The 19,239-nt window shown below is 54.2% G+C and overlaps 1 protein-coding gene across 8 annotated transcripts in view; it reads right to left on the reverse strand.

Annotated features, from left to right (window-relative positions):
* The window catches only part of AFAP1 (actin filament associated protein 1), a 147,602-nt gene that overhangs the window by 49,729 nt on the left and 78,634 nt on the right, over nt 1-19,239 (reverse strand). For all 8 annotated transcript variants that reach the window (XM_023253431.2, XM_023253429.2, XM_023253428.2 and 5 more), the window contains 2 exons: nt 12,839-13,050; nt 9,286-9,465 (listed from right to left, as the gene is read on the reverse strand). In XM_023253431.2, coding sequence (XP_023109199.1) covers nt 9,286-9,465; nt 12,839-13,050 — 392 coding nt within the window. The remainder of the gene's footprint in view (nt 1-9,285; nt 9,466-12,838; nt 13,051-19,239) is intronic.

The raw sequence follows: 19,239 nt of genomic DNA on the forward strand, positions 1-19,239 counted from the left end.
CTCCGGCTCAGGTCATGATCTCACGGTTCACGGGGCTGAGCCCCGCATCGGGCTCTGTGCCGACAGCGTGAAGCCTACTTCAGACTCTGTGTCTCCCTCTCTCTCTCTGCCCCTCCCCTGCTCATGTGCTTTCTCTCCCGCTTAAAAATAAACATTTTCAAAAAATTAAAGAAGATCTGATTAAGGAAAAAAAAAAAGGAGGGAAGAAGGAAATAAAACGGACTTGACGTTTTCTATAGGGAAAGAAAGATGAATGAATGGAATCCAGGGGGAAAGAAAGCGGGCCGTCACATAAAGTTAAGTAAACTCTCATGACAGCCTGTCCCCAAGCCTCTGCACAGATTTCTGAAATCCTTGAAGAACAAAAAGCTAAAACACAAAAAAGGAGTGTGCAGATAATAGCCACATCTGTGCCACCGACCCCACCCACAGGAGGCTAACCTCCTCACACTCCCACTCACCGCAGTGTCCCCTCTCCCCTGCTCCACAGCTGGACCCGTTCTGCCCACGAAGGTCCGAGGGAGGCCGCACTGACATCACCAGATGCGGTGGCCTCGCCATCGAGGCCAAGTGGTGTCCTCACCTCTCCTGAGAAGCATTTCCTAACAAACCCAACCCATGTATCTGCAGGCTTAGAACTCTGTACATAAAGGATGTTCTTTTGTTCTCGACCGACTTCTCCTCGCTCCCGCGACCGAACTTAAATTCCTTGCGCAGAGTGCAGTGTCTCTGGTGATGCCTGGGAAAGAGACGGCATCCAGCAGGCCACAGGGGACCCGGACACACCTGGCGCCAGGCTCGGGGCCATCCCTGGCATCCCGCCAACATGGGATTATTTCCCTTCCCCCAGACTCAACCATAATCACAGCCCAGGTACAGAGAAGGGCACTGTGGAAAAGATGGGGGGGCGTAAGCCGGTCTCCTTCCACGGTTTTGACCAACCAGCCAGCTGGATTACTTCCGATTTCTGTTTTGAAACTATCTTTCTGCTCTGATCTCCATTCATTGCCAAACTGCCCCCACACGGTTAATTCAGAAGTAATAAAGAAAGGGTTTATCACCCACGTTGCTCGGATAGCTGCAAAGGAAGAGTTCGTATTAATGTGTTTCTTTTTAAAGAGCCACATTCCACGAGAGGTTCAATAGGTATTTAAGAGAACCGGATCCAAATTCAGAATCACAAACCCTTCAGGAAACAAATTGTTATATGTTCTGTGGTATTTTTGTTTGCTTTTAACTCGAGCCCTCATCTCCAGAAACACAATCTCTGCACATTTTTTAAGGAAACCTGACCACTCCATTTCTGGGAACATTGGCTGTTGTCTTCTGACTGACCCCTACAAAATGGCTCATGTTTTCAGCATCTGTACACACACACACACACACACACACACACACACACACACACACACACAGAGTCAGTTAGTTTTGGCCTGAGCAGCAGCTGGTAACGGACATTGCAGCCCAGAGGAAGAGAAACAAACTTGGCCACCATTCTTGAAGAGGCGTGGGGCAGGTCAGGTGCAGACCCCACGCGGCCCTCCTGCTCTCCGCACCTGACAGCGGCCTCAGAGAACGTCAGCTGGGCCATTAAAGCTGCTCTTCAAAATACCAAAAGCCTGGATAATAAGTTTGGGACAACAACACAGCAGTTTCTATTAACGAACACACAGCCCCTGTTTCACACCACAGATCACGTCACAGAGTTGTTTTAGACTTTCTACACGAGGAACCCTAAGGGGTGACACTTACACTCCAACAGTTGATTACAGTTCTAAGTGTGCATTTGTGTAACTTTTCAGCCCGTCTTTGTGATAATTCTGATCACTATCACCTCCACTTGGCAGATAAATGGGAAAGAGTTTGCTGACCTCGAACATCCTGATGGGCGAAAGCCCTTCCGGGAATATATTCCAGATTTCAGAGACTTCGCTCACGCTCTGTCACTCTAACATGCCATCTCTCAGATAAATAAGGGCTGTTCCTCTTGTGACAGAAGTTCTTTGATTCAGGGGGGGAAATCTGCTTCAGTCATAAAGTTGTGGACTTGACAATGTGAAATAAAAAGCCACGATGACAGCATTGGCTTATTTCACAGAAAATTATTGTTTCAAAGTTTTAAATCATTTAGAAAAAAACAGAACAAAGTTAGAAGACACAGACTAGCTAATTCCCAGACTGTGTGTAAAGTTGCAGCCATCAAGACGACGTGGCACTGGCACGACCTCATGCGAGCAGACTAATGAAACAGACGGGAGCCCAGCGGTGGGCCCGCATGCCCACAGTCAATTCGTTTCCAACCAAGGCAGTTCAGGTCATCAACGGCACTAAAACGACAGACTATCCACATGGAAGAACATGGATTTTGACCCTTACATCTCATACACTAAACCAATATATATGGACAAAACCAATGAATCAGAAGTTCTGAAGATGACAGTTAATGACTGTGATCTGAAAAACCCGTGTCGACCTGTGCACCCAGCAACCGCAAAATGCACGTCCCCCAGCACAGACTCAGGGCATTTCCCAACACTGACCGCAAGTCCGCAAACCTCTGCAGTGTGAAATCATATGAAGTTCCGAGTACAGCGAGATTCAGCTAGAAACTAAAAGAAAATAGATTATTTTAAAAAAATCCAAACACGTGGAAAGTGAGCAACGTATTCCCGAAGAAATCAGTGGTCAAAAAAGAAATCACGACAGACATTAGAAAACATCTTGAACTGAATGACAATAAAAATACAAACATCAGAATGTACAGGACGCAGCTAGACTTTAAAAGTCTCTGCAGAGACTTTAAATGGATGCACGTATATTAGAAAAAGGCTAAGAATCTATTATCTAAGTATGAACTCTGAGAAGTTCCTCATTCAACCAAGTCCATAGAAGTCCAAAACTATAAAGAATTAAGCCAAAAGGAAGACGTGGAGAAGAGAACTGAGAACAGAACACCAGAGTACGAGGGTGAAAACCCAACAGAGCCCAAATGTGGCTTCTCGAGACACCCAGCACAGAGGGGGGCCGTCTGGCAGGGCTGAAGGACAGAAGGCCCAGGTGTCTCCATTCTGGTTACCGAAGACAGGAACCGCCACTCCCCTTGACAAAGAAGACAAGGTGGATATATTTTTAACACCACCGCAGTTTTCACTCATCAGAGAAGGAGGATAGAAATAACCTGGACACATTACGTTCCCACACGGGAAGAGCCCACGGCAAGAAAGCAGTGACCGCGGCCGCCTCCTGACGGGCCGGGAGGCGGGAGGCAGGGACGCCCACCGCGGAGGCTGGGGGAGAAACCAGCCGCATCCGAGCAGCCGTACGTGGGCCGGCACGATGGTTTAAACGTCAAGGAGCCCCCAAGACCTCGCGAGCCTGCCCCCCCCCCCCCACCAGCCCTTGCCCCTGCGCCCTTACTGGGCGTGCGGGAACAACACGGAGGGCTGGAGGCGAGGAGGCCGGGTTCGGGGAGGTCCTGTGGGCACGCGGGAGGCATCTGGCCGTCCCGAGCGAAGGAGGGTTGGAGGCCGTGATGTGGACGCCCCTAGCTCCGGCCTCGAACGCATCCCGCTCTCATCCTGATTTTCACGCTGCTTCCGGCTGGGGCTCGTACGTTTACTGAGACCCAGAAGCGGCAGCACCGCGGTCACAGCGAGAACAAACGGCGGCGGAGACGGCGGCTCACGCTTACAGAAGCGCTCACTGCGTGCTCAGCGCTGTTCTGAACGTGTCTACCTTAACGTCCTACTTTATGCTCACAGGTCAGAGAGCAGGCGCCACTAGGACCCTCCTCCCATTTCCCAGAGGAGAAAACCGAGGCACAGAGAAGCCAAGTAGCTCATCCAAGGCGCGAAGTTAGGACCGGCTGAGGTCACAACCCGAGGGCGCCTGGGTCTGGGCTCTAGTGACGCCATCTGCCCGACACTGGCGCTCACGTCCTTCTCCCGGCGCTTTTCTATCCACCATACTGAATTTCGGAAACAGTGGTGAAACTCAAATAAAACTTCCCCCAAATGGCTTTGGGATGCCCTTCACGTCGACTGCCCGCCGGACCACAAAACCGGTCAGATCAGGTATCTTAAATCCTACCTCAAGCACGAGCAGGGGAGGGGCAGCCAGAGAGGGAGACGGAATCCGAGGCGGAATCCAGGCCCCGAGCTGTCGGCACAGAGCCCGATGTGGGGCTCGAACCCACGAACGGTGAGATCACAATCTGACCGAAGTCGGACGCCCAACCCACTGAGCCCCCCAGGTGCCCCTTAAGAAAAGACTTCTGAGCGAAGGACATTTACAAAAAGGACAATAGGTGTAAACAGACAGGTCACAGAAACATTAATACAACTATAGGCTCTCAAACCGAGCAGAAGGGTGCTGCTCTGTGTCAGCCTTCTTGAAGCGAAATGCAGATTAAACTAGTTGGAGAGGTGGCCCTTCCCCATCACGGGGCGCATCCCCGACGCTCGCTGACATACGGTGGGCGAGGCTGGGAGAAAGGCACTCTGACATCTCGCTGGCGGGAGCTGAGCTGGCAAACCTCCTGCGAAGAGTGACGTGGCTGTGTATCAAGACTACGAGTCCTTACGACCCCCGTGCGAGCAATTAGTCTCTCTGGGACGTCAGCCGCCAGGCTGACAGGAGTGCGAGGTGATACACACACTGGGTTCATGATCACAGAATTGTCTGTCACATCCGAAGACTGAAACAACCCAATGTCCATGAACAGGAGAGTATTTTTTTTTTTTAATTGTGGCCTGTTTACACCATGACACGATACGTACTGGAAAAGAGAAAAAGGAGCGGCTCTACCCCCCAAACTGGAAAAATCTGCCAGACACTCGAGGTGTCCAGGGAAAGAGGCGGAACGCCGTGTCTCGTCCGTGGGGGTGGGAATTAAAATGTGCATTTCTACTTGCCTGCACATGCAGATAAAGAAACCCTGGAAGGCCACTCAAGAATGACTGCTCCCATACATGGCTGGCAGATGTAGAATTGCACAAGCAAACCCAGGAAACCATTTGTCATGTTCTAGCAAGGTCGAGCATGTGCACACACGAAAGCCAGCCGTGCCAACATAGGTATCCACGCCAGAGAAGCCATGCCACGCGAGACCAAGCGGCGTGCACGAGAACGCTCGCGGAAGCGCTCCAGGACAGCGACGGGGTGGACAGACCCCGTGGCCGTCGACCCCAGAACAGACATAAAACAGGGAGTGGAAAAAGCAAGCTTCAGGGTACGTGCGGTGTGGAGCCATGTACGTGAACATTTTTAAACATAAGGAAAAAAAAAAATCACTTGTCGGTCACAAGTACATATATAAGTAAAAAAGTATTTTAAAGTATGTCTAGGTAATATTTAGGATAAAAGTTACCTTTGAGGCAGGAGAAATAACTAATGGGGAGGCATGTTCCAATTCTATCTGCAGCAGTTGAGATCTCGAGAAAGAAGATACAAAGGGAAAAGGAGAAGATTCTTAGGACCCTCATGAATCTGAGTCACTGTGAATCTATGTTTTTTAAATTTTTAGGTGATACTGACAAGACAGCCAATCTAGTAACACTACAGAGAAAGCACTTGACCCTTTCGGGGATCTGTTGGCTTTAAAGAAAGAGAACTCTCTCGCTGACTCAAGCTAGTTTTGTCTCTGACTCATTTCTAATCAAGACTCCTTAGCTTCTGGGGCGCCTGGGTGGCTCAGTCGGTTAAGCGTCCATCTTGGGCTCAGGTCATGATCTCGCAGTTTGTGAGTTCGAGCCCCGCGTCAGGCTCTGTGCTGACAGCTCTGAGCCCGGAGCCTGCTTCGGATTCTGTGTCTCCCTCTCCCTCTGCCCCGCCCCCACTCATGCTCTGTTTCTCTCTCTCTCTCTCTCCTCTCTCTCTCTCAAAAATGAATGAACGTTAAAAAAAAAAAAAAAAAAAAGACTCCTTAGCTTCTGACACTGTCATACGTCATAGAAGTAAAGCACAAACGTTAAACGGACGTAAACCAACTTCAGCTCTTTAGACGAAGGTAACTTACCAGCTATTATTTATTTCCCTTTTGAGAAACATCAGCCAAGCGCTCTCAAAATCTTGCGGTGAAGCTTCCTTCCATTGACCAACAGAGTCATGGCTGTGAGTCAGCTAAGCGCCTCCGATCGGCGTCTCACGTCTGGTGAGATAGGACGTGAGACTATTTCCACCCCATTGGCGTCTGACATCTTGGAAACGTTTGCTCTCTAGCTGTCTACTTGCGAGCTGCCAATGCCACTGCCCGATGAGACGGGAAAACGCAGCGACATTCTCGAGTCATTAAGAAGGGAGTGACTCGGCGCGCACGGAAGACACAACAAACTGTAAGAGCGGGGTAGAGGAAAGCTCAGGTCTCGGGCTGGCCCTTCGGGTTCTCCATTAGCGACAGGCGAACCCACGAGTGCAGAAGGACAGAGACAGCTCACCCAGAGCGGGACCAGGCCAAGAAAACAGAATCACAAAGGAGGCTCCTTGCTTCCTTCATCCTTCTTTCCCTCCTTCCTGAAGGGACGGTGCTGGGACCAGGCAAGAAGGAATGAAAGGGAAAACGGCGAACCGCCAGGTGCCCGGCACGAGGAAGCTGGAACGTGAAGGGGAAACCGAGGTCAGCTCCCGCTCGAGCCTTCGCAGGCCTCTGTACTGTCCCTCCTGAGACCCGGCCTCTCTCCTGTAACGAAACTGCTAACGGAACACCTTCCTCGGGCGGCCGCTCTGTGCGTGGAGAGATAACGATGGAGACGCGTGCTGTAAACTCTGAAGGGCTTCAAAGATTCTGCTAACGGTGGTGTTGATATGCGCCTTATTAAAGCTCCATGTGGGAGGCTAAGCACCCAGAGCACAAGTTCCTGATCACATGGCTCCCGTCAAAACATCACATGCTCTGTTCAGTCTCTCCTGGTGCAGACGCGAGAAAAGCCACCTGTGTGTTCAGACCAGCAGACAGAGGTGATCACTGTTAGCACCGTCACGGTCTGGCCTGCGTGGTCTCCCAGGGGAGAAGAGGGCAGTGAGGCTCAAGGGTGAATGGACACGTGCACGTTACAAGAACCACTGTCAGAGAACGCTTCATCAGGACTTCCCACTCCTCCCACCCCTTTTTCCAAAGCAGGTACCGCAGGCAGTGAGGGACTAGATGGCCCGGAGTCGCCTTCCTGAGGAGGACCGTCAGGAAGGCAAGAGAAGACAGACACAGCTTCTTCCCAGAGCACGAGAGAGCTACTGTCACCGTGATGAATAGTGGGCCGAAGTCCAGAGGAAGACGGAAACCTGGACGGGTGGGCTGGCGGCGGGGACTGCCTTTGCCACCCCAGGGGAGGCAGCCGAGAGACCAGGCAGCGGCTCTGTGGCCCCAGGGGCCTGGGAGTCAGAAGCTGGAGTCCACAGCATGCCCAGAATGAGGGCTCTGGCAAAACACCCACAATTAGGGTGGGGAGTGCATCTCGGAACGAGCGTGAAATGAATATAAACCTGCAACCTTGAATGGACTGCAGGCCGGGTGGCTCCGGAAAGCTCAAGCCCTCAAGCAGACTAAACTGATTTCGGAGAGCTAATGCCCTCACGGCACGCGGCAGAGGCAAAGGAAAATGCTCTCTGATGGAGGAAAGTGTACTGCCACGGACTGAATTATTTCTGCAGGGACGACTGGACACCAGCATACGTGAGCACGAAGTCAGTCCCCTATCTCAACACTACGTGGAAGAGTCAACCAAAATGGATCCCAGACCAAGCTTCAGGTCTGACGCTCTAAAGCCATCAGAAGGGGACACAGGTGCACCTCTTTAGCACCTTGGAACAGGCCACGGTTTCTCAGACGTGGTGCAAAAGCAGAACCAGAAGCCACGAACGAGCGATACATCTGACGACGCGGAGGAACCTTGAAAACCGTTACGCCAAATGAAAGCAGCCAGGCACGGAAGGACACGCGCCGTATCAGTGTGTCTGTATCACGTGTGGAACACAGGCAAGTCTCTGCAGACAGAAAACCAATCGGCGGTGGCCTGGGGCCGGGGGGCGGGGCCGTGACTGCTCACACAGGGGGTTCGGTGCTTCTCTTGGGGGAGACGAAAATGTTCTGGAATTACACCGTGGTGAAGAGACTAACAGCCACTGAATCGTGCTCCGGAAGGGTGAATTGTATGGTATGTGAATTATACTTCGATTAAGCTGTTCTAAACAATTATCGAATTCATTGTTTTCCCCACACAGAACGAGCAGCATGGTCGTCAGAGGCCCCGGCGCACAGGAAGGCAAAACGACACGAACAAGCACGTGTACAGAGCGGACCAGGGCCACCCGCGACCCAAACCCCCGTCTAACCAGACCCGTTACCTGCTTGTTACGGAAATAAATGACCATCGTTTCCACAGGAAATTTACAACTGTAAAAAGTAAGTGGTATTTCCAGGCCGAAGAAGAAATAAGTAGAAATTCTAGAGTTGCATAACCAACGCTCAGAACCCAGTGAATGGGGACACATTTGACAGCAGCTCTGACACAGCTAAGAAGAGAAACGGTGAGCTGGAGAGAGACACGAAAACAGTAGCCAGACTAAAGGAGGGGAAAAGGGTAGGAAGATACAAAGAGAAGATAAGTAGAATATCGTTAAAGCATCTAATGTATATTTAAACATAGCCAGAAGGGAGAAGAGAATGGGACAAAGTGGTATTTTTTAAGAGACATGGATGAAAAATTTTTTCTAACACTTAGAAAGATGGCAATCCACAGATTTAGAAGCCCAGGGAATTCCTAGCAGAATAAATAGAAAAGAATCCACATCTGGACACATAAAAAAAAAAAAAAAAAAAAAATCAAAGAAAATCAAAGGAAAAGAGAAAGCGGTAAAACAGCCCGTGAGCCGGAGGCAGACGGCCTTCTGAAGACCAGAGGTGGAGGGATTAACCACAGAGTGATCAGAATACTCTGCCATCAAAGACAAAACTGCTCAGGTCAACCCATTTTTGCCGACACCTGAAAAAATACAAACTGAAATAAAAACAGGTCTGGGGGGGTCCCCTGGGAGGCTCAGTGGTTGAGCGTCCGACTCCCGATCCCGGCTCACGGTCCGTGAGATCGAGCCCCATGTCGGGCTCTGTGCTGATGGCGTGGAGCCTGCTTGGGATTCTCTCTCCCTCCCTCTCCCTCTCCCTCTCTCTGCCCCTCCCCCCTTAGCGTGCGTGTACTCTCTCTTTCAAAACAGGAAAACAAGACGAAACAAGACCCAGGTGTGGGAAAGAGGCCTGGCGACGCGAGCGGCTCAGCGGCCAGGCGAGCGCCTCACCTTCAGCCACTGCTCGGCCTGCTCCTTGCTCTGCACCGCGAGCACCAGCGGGTCGGTGCCTTGCTGGGCGATCTTCAGCTCGTGCTTCTTCTTCTTGCTGTCCTTCGGGATGTACGTGACGCTGCAGCCTTGCAGCGGCAGTTCCATCTGTGGCTGCTGGTCCTTGGAACTCTTGTAGCACTGCATTCAACACGAGAAAGCGGAATCAGGCTTAAGGAAGTGCAAGCAGAAAGGCTGATAAAACTCCGGCACGACGGAGAGGCCGGCGCCCGCAGGAGGTCTATCTGAGCAGCGGAGAAGCCCCGAGGCTGGGGGCTGGGTCTGCAGACGCACACGCGCCACCCACACGGGGCGCGCTCCGCATGGCACGTCCCCCCCACGCACGTGAAAATACATCCGCTGGTGGTTCAGCCAAGTTTACCGAGCATCGATGACCCGACTCAGCAGAAACAGAAACTCCCTCCTCTGATGGGGATCAGGTACCAATGGAGCGTCCTCGTTAAGCGACAGGAACGTGATACGCTAGAACTGCCGAAAGGCACACCCCTGATGTGGGCGGACGATACTCTGGATGCTTTATTCTACAACCTACGTCGCTGGGTATCCGCCTGTCTCATCCTACCCCCTTCATCCCCATCAACGCGTCCTACACAACACGTCTGCAAGCGTTTGCTTTCTAGTTGAGTACAGGATCCAAAGTTCACACGGCTCCATTTACACAGCAGACATCCACTCTAAAGATCCCAGTGCCGTGGTGAGCACGAGGAGTTAGTTCACATCAGTGGTGTTTAATCCGGATCTGTAAAATCCGGACTAGAATCAAATCCTGTCCAAAGGTTTCTCCTCCCACCTTGGGTCTAATTGTATTCCTTAGGACCAACTGTACACATCTTCATGGAAATAGATGGTCTGAGGGTTCAGGCATCCAAGTCCTACTCTGTTACTGATTAAACCTGGCCCCTGGGAAGTCTCTCAAGCTCTCTGAGCTCTCTGAGCCTGTTTCCACATTTGTAACACAAACTATTGCTGTGGTTATCACTATTTTATGGAGTCACTAAATTATTAGTAACTATAACACCTCCCACCAAGTCAGCATCATATGAGGCATTTCATAATTTCATTTGATCGCCACAGCTGTCCATGTTGCAGACTAGGGAACTGAGGGTCACCTGGCTAAATAGCTTGCCAATATCAGACACCTGGAAAGTGGTAGACCCCAGCCCCACATGGCATGAGTGCAAAGCCCACTACCTACTGGGGAGGGACAGGAGGAATAGACCCCTGTTTTCAGAAATGACTTCCAGAGTCCTCTACTTTCCAGTTCTAAAACCTCGGCTCTTGAGCACCACAGGTATGGAACACATCCACTTCCCACAAAAATCCACTCGATGGCTGCCCCGGTCTGAAAAGGAAGGGAAAAAAATACACCGAATCCACCTAACCCTGGATTGTTATGAATACTCACCGTTCGGCAGTCTCTTGTATTCTAGGTTGGTGCAAGAAAGGAAAGGAACAGAGAAGAGGGAATTGACAGTACAAGGGGTGGGAGTTAGACGGGAAACGTGACAGCTTGTATTTTTCTCGAGTTAAATGTCTCAAAATGGGATGTGTCACCAGCCCTACGTGAAAGTGCAGGCTGGAGACCCCTGCGGGTCGGGCTCCCGGGGACGCGGACTCTCAAACAGAGGACGGTGTGGGGTATCTATCGGGGCGCCCCCTGAGAGCCACGCCCGCAGGACGAAGGGGTAGTAAGAGGGGGCAGTTCAGATAACAGCCCTCAGCTGAGCCTGCGGGATCTCTGGAGCTGGAAGGCACCATCGGGGCCATCCTGACGCAGACCCCAGAGGAGGGGCCGTGACCTGGGCGAGCCGTCCTGAGGGGCGTCTGGCCCATCACGGCGTCCACCGCAGGGCCGCCTGGGCACGGAAGGTCACAGATGCCAGGTGCCTACTCGAAAAGCTGAGGATGACGATGCCGATGGGCAGGAAGGCTCACTTAGGGAAGGGCCTGGCTTTTTGTTTTCCACTGACAGTTTTCTGTGCTGTTCAAACTTGGAAAGCATTTGCTTTCGTCACTGTTGATGTTTTTTCAGTGTCAACAGGGGTGATCTGGGCACTTGCATCATAGGTCATTTTTGAAAAAAAAAAAAAAAGTTCCATCCTAGTAATAATTAACTTTGATTCTGCATTTTGTCAAAGAAAGTGTTTTCACATGGTTTTTCCGTTAGTTTCTTCTGAAATGTTTTACAACGAATCTAAATGGTAGGTGTTTTCATCCTGGGCATCCTCTCATTTGCAAGAAACGAGAGGGGAGGGGAGGGTGTGGAAGAGGAGGACGGTCGGGAGGGGTAGGGGGGCTGTGGGGCACCGAGGGCCCTGCTCCCTGACTGCTGAGACCGCCACACAGCCACCTGCTTCCTGCTCCTGGTTCAAAACCCCTCTTTCACATGGGTCCACTGCACGTTGTTGAAGCATTTACATAACACGGCCACATCTTGCAGCCATTATGTCAGATTGTAAATAAGGACCATATTAATCTTTTAAATCTGTTTTTTTTTTTCATTCTGTACTTTAAAATTCCCGCATGGCATCATTTTTGGCATATTCTAAATTTGGGAGAAATTCAGGCCACACATGTGGAAAAAATATGTATTCTCAGTGTTTAAAAAAATTGTTTTTAACCATTAATTTAAAAATATACAACGCCCTAAGCATCCAGTAAGCATTCCCATGATTCACAGAAGAAACTGTAAAGAACGGGGTTACCCGCTCCACTCAAGGGTGACACACAGAATCATAAATCCTCCCGTGTTCTGTTTTAACGGTAGAATTTGGGGAGAACCTTTTCTCCAAGGTTAATGAGAAGGAAAAAGCAAATGCAAAAATACACTCTACAATTCACAGTTCCGATGATCAACCACGTTTTCTGCGAAAGCTGGAAGGACAGAAGGAGCAGGGGGAGTGACACACGCTCTCAAGGGCTCTGGCTTCCTCAGGGGGGCCCCTGTGGGAAGGACACGGCAGCGGGCGGCCCGCGTGTCCCTGTCCCCGGCTTCCCTGTTTCTTAGCCTATCTTCCTCTTCGGCCCCTCAGATTAAACGACAAGAAAAGAATCTGCCTTTAGTTTTCCAAAAGAATTTTCTTTCCTGGGCACTCTCCCCGCAAACCGTGGCTGGCCCGCCCGCCCCACTTGATGACCTGGCTTTGAGGAATTCACTGACTCACTACAAACGAGAAAATCCATCTTGCGCCGTCTGGCAAGTTAAAGCCCGTGCGTTTCCATGGGCACACGCCACAGACGTTAGTGGCCCGGGGCGGGAGGGACTCTGCCCACCGGTGGGGGCAGGAAGCGGAACCGAAGGCACGCAAGGCTCGGTGCCCACGGCCCGCACTCACTGCCCGGCGCCCGGCCGCGGTGAGCGCACCCACCGACCGCCCGGCGGCCACTGCCCCCCAGCGGACGTCAGCGCCACCTGGGGACCGATCCCATCGAGTCAGACCGCCGCCCAATCCCGCCGAGCCTGCCCCAGCACGAGCCGTGCGCGATGCGTTACCAGCAGCTTGGTGTCCTTGATGACACAGAGGAGCTTGCTCCACTGCCCGAAGCGCTTCTTCCTCAGCAAGAAGGCGCAGATCTTGGCGTCCTTCACCAGGTCCATGGAGGCCTCCTCGGACGGCCACTGGTGCCGCGTCTTCTGGCCCTTTCCGTCCTCCTCCTCCTCGTCATACGACTCGTAGGAGCTACTCATCGCGTCCGAGTCGTAATCTGCCAAAGTGAGGAAAGAGGTGAAGGTAAAGCGCCTGCCTGCAAAAGCCTTATCCGGAAGCTACCGCTGCTCTGGGCTCCAGAGCACCCGCGCCGAGCCAGTAAACGAGGAAGGGGCTCTGGGTTCCGTGCGCCACGCAAAGAAAGGGCAGTTAGTAAAAACGGGGGGGGGAGAAATCAACAAGACAGCCGGTGGAAGCGAAGGAAAAGTTTTCAACGGAAGGGCCTTAGAATCCTTCACCGGTGAGAAGCAGCCCTAGACTGTCCAGCGAGGGATCGGCCGCCTGCAGACCCCGCGACGTCGGGTCTTGGCCCCCGGTTCAGCAGTGTGAACCACCAGCCGCAGAGCGCGGCCCTCCCCTACCGCAACACCAGGTCAAGGTTCTCCGGGGTCTCCAGCGTCGCCCCGTGCGCATCGCCACGCCCTCGCTGCGGACGTTCCAGATCCAAGCCAAGGCCGGCCCTCTCCTCGAGTCCTCCTCGGGGCCTCCGGACACACGTGCGCCCGTCCTTCTCAGGCCACAAGGCAGTAACGCTTCGTATCAGATGGCGTCCAGTCTCCCGAACGCAGCACATCCTCCCTCGCTCCTGCGGCGCTTCCGCCTCACTTCCCGTGTGTCCCACTCCATTTCCCTTCGCCTGAATGAATGTTCTCGCCTTTCACGATTTAATTTACGGGCACCTCCTCCACGATGCCCTCCGTGAATCGCCAAAGCCGGTCCTCCCTAATTCACATGCTGAAGCTCTCGCCCCAGCGAGACTCTATCTGGAGACAGGACTTCTGGGAGGTAATTATGCTTAAGCGAGGTTATGTGAGGGGGATCCTAATTCGGTAGGACTGGTGTCTCTCTGGGGAGAGCAGGCGCGGGGTCTTGCTCTCTGTCCGCCACGCGAGGACACTCGGAGACGGCGGCGGTCCGTGAGCCAGGACGAGGCCCTCGCCGTGACCTGACCGGGCCGGCACCCTGCTCTCGGGCATCCGGCCGCCGGCACGGTGAGGAGACAAGCGTCTGGTGTCGGGCCACCCAGTCTGCGGCGTCTCGCTCCGGCAGCCCGGGCTGAGGCGCTAGGCGAGACGCCCCTCGTGTCTGCCTCCACAGCCTCCACCGTGCTGTCCTGCTGTTTGACGACACCCTGTGTCAGGCTGCAAGCCCCCCAGGGCAGGGAGACCGCCCTGCAGGATGCGATGGCCCCAGCACAGGACAACGTACCTGGCCCGGGGCAAGGAACCAGGGTCCGCAGAAGGGCGGACTGCTGGATGAACCCGTTACACCTGCCAAGCCCTCGGACGAACGGCTGGTGCAGAGTCCAATGAGTGCGAGGGACCGTCTGTCTTCTCAGCCTCAGCCCTGCCGGACGACAGGCTCCTGGACATGGTGCCGGCTTCGCCTCTGCACTCTCCCGCACCCCCAGACACATCCGGAACACCTTCCCTTCTCAGGACACGTCTGAGAGACGGATGGACATCTACACGACGCGGGACTCGGGTGGACGAACTACGGCGGACATGGCCGGCCGCGCGGTTCTGGAGCGATGGCAGCCGCAGACCTTCCGCTCGGCAGAATCCGCCTCTGGGCTTGCTGGGAACTGGGTTACAACCTGCACTCAGCGCTCATGCCGGCGCTCGAATGTCATCGCGGAGAATCAGTACTACAAGCGGGGACAGCTGTTCGGCCGGGTTTTCAATCACGATGAAGCGGTCAGGGAAGGGTGTCCAGCAAGAGCCTGTGGGGGCAGCGCTGAGAATGGGTGCGGTCGGGGGGCAGAGGCCGGCGGCCCAGAGGCACCTGCGTCCTGCCGATGAGGACCTGCCCAGAGGACCAGGCAGAGGGTGGTTCCAGGCCTGAGAAGGGCCCGGCCCGAACTGCTGCAGACAGAGAATGAGAGAACGGCCCGTTCCTGCCTCTGCGCGGACATACAGCCTTCCCCTGGCGGTCGGGCTGTCCTCCCCGAGGAAACGTCCTCCCCACGCGCACGCGCACCCACACCACCGCCCCGTTTAATGCAGGAGTCGCACCAGCTACTTAAATTCAGGTCTAAGTCAAGTCAAAGAAGATCAGGTGTCAGTTCCTCCGTGGCACTAGCCACATCTCCAGAGCTCAGCACTCGCGGTGGCAAAGCGGACGTGGCGCCAGAGCCCAGACAGGGAGCGTTTCCGCCGCCGGGGAAGCTGTCCGGCCTGTGCTGGGGTGACTCATGCGTGCCAGGTAGAGCGGGGCAGGCCGTGGGAGACAGGCCGGGGGGGGGGGGGGTCGGCACACGGGGGGCAGGGGACACCAAAGGTGAAACTCGATCCAGACCTTTTATGCGTCGGTGCCAACCACACACAGGAGTCGAGGAGGAAGGCGGAGCCAAAGCGCCGAAAACATCAGAGCGGAGCCTCTTTGCCACAGAGGCCACGTTAGTGGCTACACTTGTGGGGAGGCGCTGGGATGAGGAAGGGGCACACGGGAGCTTCTGGGGCTGACGCGTTCTCCTCGTGACCTGGTGGCGCTTCCACAGATACTCTGGATCGTAAGTCAGTAAGTCCATATGCATATTTTGAGTGCTTTTCGGTAAACGTACAATGTTTTACAGTAAAAGGGTTTTAAAAGTTCAGCATGGCTAGAGCCGAGCTCACGTGGCGGGGAGTGGCGAGGCACGACACCGAAGGTAAGCGGAGGGCCGCCAGACTCGGAGAGACCCAGAGACCTTTTCCTTCCCAAAGGTTATGCCCACCATAGTCTGAAGGACCAGGAATCCCTCAGTGCTTAGCTCATTCCCTGGAATAGCGAATCCACTAAACACTTGGCAAACGAATGAGCAACAGCATTAACGAATACTTACAAGTGGGAGAAAGACCTTTGATTTCATTCACGCAACAAGTATTTACCAGAGGCTCACGATGCATCAGATATTACTTTTCTTATTTATACAGTTGACCCTTGGACACAGTTTGAACTGCACCGGTCCACCTAGAAGCAGATTTTCTTCAAAGAACACAGGACAGTCCTGAAGATGTATTTTCTCTTCCTTATGCTTTTCTTAATAACATTTTCGTGTCTCTGGTTTACGTTGTGAGAATACAGTACATGATACATACGACAAACGAAACGTGAGTTGATGGACCATTTGTGCTCCCGGTAAGGTTTCCAAGCCAACAGCAGGCTAGCAGCGAAGATTTCGCAGAGTCAGAAGTTACGCACGGATTCTCCACTGTGCGCAGGGCCCGTGCCCCCACCCCCACGGTGTCCCAGGCCAGCCGTGCTTCCACGGGTACAGCCGTGGAAGACCAGGCCCCCGCCCCTGAGACGGGCGCACCTCAGTACCGTGGTCCCCCCTGAGCCGTGGTCTCACTTTCCGTGGTTTCAGTTTGCCACGGTCGGTATGATCCAGAAGCAGGTGATTCTCCTCCTGACGTGTGGTCAGAAAGTCAGCAGCAGCCTCACGCTGCATCACGCGCCCACGTCACCTGCCTCCTTCATCTCTGCACATGAGCACTTGTCATCTCACATCATCGCAAGAAGAAGGGTGAGGGCAGGACAGTAAGACGTTGAGACAGACAGAGAGAGAGAGAGAGAGAGAGACCACATTCACACAACTTTTATTACAGCGGTTGTTACACTGGTTGCATCGTTGTTAATCTCCTGCTGCCTGATTTACCAATTAAACTTTATCACAAGTATGTGTATAGGAGAAACACAGCACATACGGGGTTGGGTACTGTCTGCAGCTTCAGGCATCCACGGGGGTCCTGGAACGTCCCCCCCCCCCCCAGAGGAGGATGGCCAACAGGGCCCCTGGTGGCCCTCTCTGTCCTGGGGAGGGCTGAGGTGCCCAGCGGAGAAAGACAGCAGGTTCACTGCCCACTCCCCCCCACCCCCCGCTTCTGAGAGAGAATCGGCACATTCCTTTTTAGGAGACCGGCAGCCAACTTAGCAGGAAACACAGAGCAGTCAGGGGTACTGACCACAGTCTGAGCCTAAAGGAAAGTCAATCTCTGAGAAGTCTCTCCAACGCCTCCCCAACGGAGAGCGGGACGTCTCATTACCTCCTCATTCCCTGCACCCCCCGGTGGCTCCAGCAGGACTTCAAGGAGCTCACTGTCTGGGGCTGGGGTTTGGAATATATTAGGAAACAATGAGGACTTTGTGAAAAGTTAAGAAGGACCCGGGACGGGGGAGGAGGAGAAAGAATCACCACCGGCCTTCAGACCTTGAGGTAAGCGGAACGGGTGTTTCGGAGATGGATGGAGGGTTTCCTTTCGGCAAAGTCCGAGAGGGTGCTGATTAGAAGCCCCCAACCCCCGGCATGTCCTGGCATCCCGTGTAGACGTCTACACTCCTTATAGAGCAAGGAGGCAGCCCAAAGAGCCAGCCAGAGACCTGTGTGGATCTGTGTGTGTGCCTGATGTCACTGGTTAGGAAACAGTCCTCAGGCCAGACTAGTCCCGTGGGCAGTTGTGACGGAACCAAAGAACATTCCGATGGTCGATTACTTTCAACCAAAAACGTTAAAACGCGTAACATAGACATATCTCCATAGCCCAGAAATCAGAACATTTCAACCAACTGCCCTTCGGGAGTGAGAGGACAAAGGGCGCAGGCGACCGGGAACCAAAAACAAGATGAAATGTGGATCTGAACCCAAAGCCCCAACAAGATCCGCGGCGACTGCCACCAGCTCAGCCGGGCTGGACCCGGCTTCCAGCCTTCCTGGCCTGTGTGGCCGGGGTGAGGGCCAGCACCACGGGCCGCCACCAGACGCAGACCGGAAGGCAGAAGGAACAGTGGCAGCTCCACTCTGAAGGAAGGTCGAGGTCACCGGAGGGTGCCAGGCGCTGCCGGGCTCGGCCCCCGGTCCCAGAAGTGTCGCCCGCCCTGCTGCGGGGCCCCTCCTGGGGCAGCTCGGATCCCCTCGGTCCTGCGCCACGGCCAAGAGCACCGGCATCTTCTGCGTCGCCCGTGTTGCCGAGTGTGGAGGGACTCACAGGCGGATGGACTTGTCTTCGTGGATTTCGGCGAGGCCCTGAGCCCCCCCACCTCCAGCCGGCGGCTCTTCCAGACTTCCGAGCCACCAGATGCGCAGGCAGCGGCTTTCGTGGACTTCTACAGCTGCCGTGACTGTGTGAGGTCCACGTCACCGTGGCTCTGTGTCTCGGATCATACCCTGTTCTAGAAGCTAGCAGAAGCCTGATGGAAGGCAGGCCCCTAGAGGTGAAGCTCGGCACAGACCCTTTAGGATTTCAGGGCACGGCGACACCAACCTCTGGAAACACTTAGTTTACCTTAGAGAAACTGCTTTTGGCTCATGGACACCCTAGTGGCGTCTAAATGCTTGGTCACAGGCGCCCCAGCTGCCCAACACGGGCTCCGTGTCACCTGACCCACCGCGGAGAACCCGACCCTCACATCCCAGCGGTCTGCGTCCATCGGGCTCCTCCAGGCCCGGAAGCTGTAAGTAACAGGTAGAAGCTAGTAGTTCAGATGCACGTGGTCCTGTTCCTGCCACACGGGCTCCTTCTCCCAACAGGGACCCCTCGGCATAGCCTACGGCTTGGCTGCGTGGTCAAGACTAGAGACTAACTGGCAGCAAGAAGGTCTGCAGAGGGGTGCGGACGGGCCTCCCAGATACGCTGGGAAGGTGAAGACTGACATACCGGGAGAGCTCTCGGCAAAGCCTCCGCGGAGGGGCTTCGCGACCGGGGACATGACACGGCCCGTTACACGAGCCTCTTTCCCCAGGCTGCCTGTCCAGATGCATTCACGCACAAGTGGCCGTGGTCCGGGGATGGACTTCCGCTCGGCAGTCTGATTCCCGGCCCTGCTGAGGGCCCTGCCCGCACATGACCCTGTGCCCCGCGGCCCCAGCCGGCCCACCTGGAACTGGACCACGTCCTCCACGGAAGGGGCAGCGATGCATTCTCACTGGAAGAGATCACTCAAGACAATCTGCTCTCCCCGCCACGATGTTCCTGCCTAAAGCCCCATCCACGGTCTTGCAGAACGCCCCGTTCACCAGCACGGCATCCCGTGACGTTGCTTGTAACCAGAGAACTCTGTTACAGCAGATGCAGCCCGCCCTATGGGTCTGTGCTCGTGAGACCCACTACCATGCTGTGTCCCCGTCCCCTGAAGCAGGTGACCCAACAGGCCAGCGGAATACCCTTTGAATACCCAGTTCTAGGACCAGCTTGACTGGCCACCCCTG

Source organism: Felis catus, chromosome B1, assembly GCF_018350175.1.
Source record: "Felis catus isolate Fca126 chromosome B1, F.catus_Fca126_mat1.0, whole genome shotgun sequence".
Classification (NCBI taxonomy): Eukaryota; Metazoa; Chordata; class Mammalia; order Carnivora; family Felidae; genus Felis; species Felis catus.